The sequence below is a fragment of the Charadrius vociferus genome, unplaced genomic scaffold (genome assembly GCF_000708025.1).
Source record: "Charadrius vociferus isolate BGI_N301 unplaced genomic scaffold, ASM70802v2 scaffold218, whole genome shotgun sequence".
Lineage (NCBI taxonomy): Eukaryota > Metazoa > Chordata > Aves > Charadriiformes > Charadriidae > Charadrius > Charadrius vociferus.
The window spans coordinates 2,151,858-2,153,743 of NW_009650084.1; the positions used below are offsets into that span (position 1 = coordinate 2,151,858).

General features: G+C 49.9%; 1 protein-coding gene across 1 annotated transcript in view; it reads left to right on the forward strand.

Annotated features, from left to right (window-relative positions):
* The first annotated feature begins 560 nt into the window (after positions 1-560).
* The window catches only part of CARS2 (cysteinyl-tRNA synthetase 2, mitochondrial (putative)), a 41,924-nt gene continuing 40,598 nt past the window's right edge, over positions 561-1,886 (forward strand). Inside the window, exon 1 of the mRNA XM_009892156.1 lies at positions 561-682. Coding sequence (XP_009890458.1) covers positions 561-682 — 122 coding nt within the window. The remainder of the gene's footprint in view (positions 683-1,886) is intronic.

Below are 1,886 nucleotides of genomic sequence, written 5' to 3' on the forward strand. Positions count from 1 at the left end.
AGGGCAGGGGGGTTGGAACTCATGATCTTCAAGGTCCTTTCCAATCTAAACCATTCTATGATTCTATATTAAGAAAAAAAAAAAAGGAAACATTTGTTGCTGGTAGGGCTTTATATCTGATACTCCCAAAATGAAGCCAGATGTAGACCATGATCTATTATTATGTAAAAGCAATGATTTTAAGTGATCATGTTACATACCAGAAAAATCTACCAAACCTGTCCCTGGCAGACAGAAGAGGGAACAAACCAATGACTTCTGTGAAGCAGCTCGCCACAGGCAGACCTATTCCCTGCAGCGTCCGGTCGGGAAAGGCTGGGATCACTCCATATTACCTTCCTCCCTGAGGCCAACAAGAGGCTTTAGCAGGCGAGTGACGCAGCGTTCAGCGAGACCTGAAAAGGCTCTGCTCTGCCCAGCCTGCTCAGAGGCTTGCAGGGAGGAAGACAGCCGGCAGCGGGGGAGGCAGCGTGTGCCAGAACCGATGGTTTTTACTCCCGCTTCTCGCACAAGAGCAAGGGTGGTTGCAACCTGCAGCTAACAGGCCTCAACTTCGAGACATGCCAAGAGGATGCTTCCTAAAAATGGCGGTGGATCTACGGTACTTTTTGCCAAAGGTTGGAGTCGATTTGGCTTTGCAGAGGCTGGGGAAATTAGCGGTAGAGGAATCTACCGAGGGAGGGTAAAAAAAACCAACAAGAAACTAGGGGGCAGGGAAACAACCCCAAATCATTCAGCAGAGGAAGTCATCTGGTCGGAAGCTGGGAGAGAAGCAGGGAAAATATTATATATGAACTTGTAAAGTTCTCACTTGTTTCCTTTATACCTGCTCATAGTTACTTCTGGGAACAAGATGCTACTGAAAAAAAGACTTTTGGCAGCCCTTATGCCTGTGCCATTACACTAGTTAAGTAGCTCATAGTTTCCAAATTGGGTCAGGGCACTGCGGCCAGTTAAGCTGTTTCCTCAGTAATACTCTGAAAAAAAAAAAAAAAAAAAACAACCAAAAAAACCCCAACAAATAATCCACAATGAGATGAGAGAAGCATCACCAGAAAACACACGTCCTTTGCTTGTCTGGAGGCGGGGAAGGAAGGGGACCTTGATGAGTGCCTGGCTCATGCACAGGGTACCGCACCAAGCAGCTGTTCGCGTCACAGTCAGTACCGCACTTTAGGCAGGTGCATGGAAGCGGGGGCGCAGAAGTGTTTTTTGAGGCTCTGATTTATCAGACCCAGCACGGGAACATCACACCACCTTTCCCTTTGGGAGGCGAAGGGGCTGCCTGCCGCTCCCCGACCTGTGAGGCACTCTAGAATGGCTTCACCCCAGCGTGACCCAACTGACTTGACACAGCGGTGATAATTTGGTGACATTATCATAGAATCATAGAATGGTTTAGGTTGGAAGGGACCTTAAAGATCATCGAGTTCCAACCCCCCTGCCATGGCCAGGGACACCTCCCACTAGACCAGGTTGCTCAAAGCCCCATCCAGCCTGGCCTTGAACACCTCCAGGGATGGGGCCTCCACAACTTCTCTGAGCAACCTGTTCCCGTGTCTCACCACCCTCAGAATGAAAAATTTCTTCCTAATACCTAATCTAAATCACCCCTCCTCCAGTTTGAAGCCATTCCCCCTCGCCCAATCACTACACGCCCTTGTAAAAAGTCCTTCCCCAGGAAGGAACCACATAATTCCTACCGACGCCCCCGCTCAAAAGAAAAAAAAAAAAAACAAACCCAAAAAACCAAACCCTGTTGAGAAGAAACCCGGCGGCTGGTGCGGTTACGCTGAGGCAGGGCGCTGAGAACTCCCTACTTCGGCCCAATCCAAGCGGGGTCCCGGTCCGCCGCACTCACCGCGGCCACGCTCCCAGGAACGGCC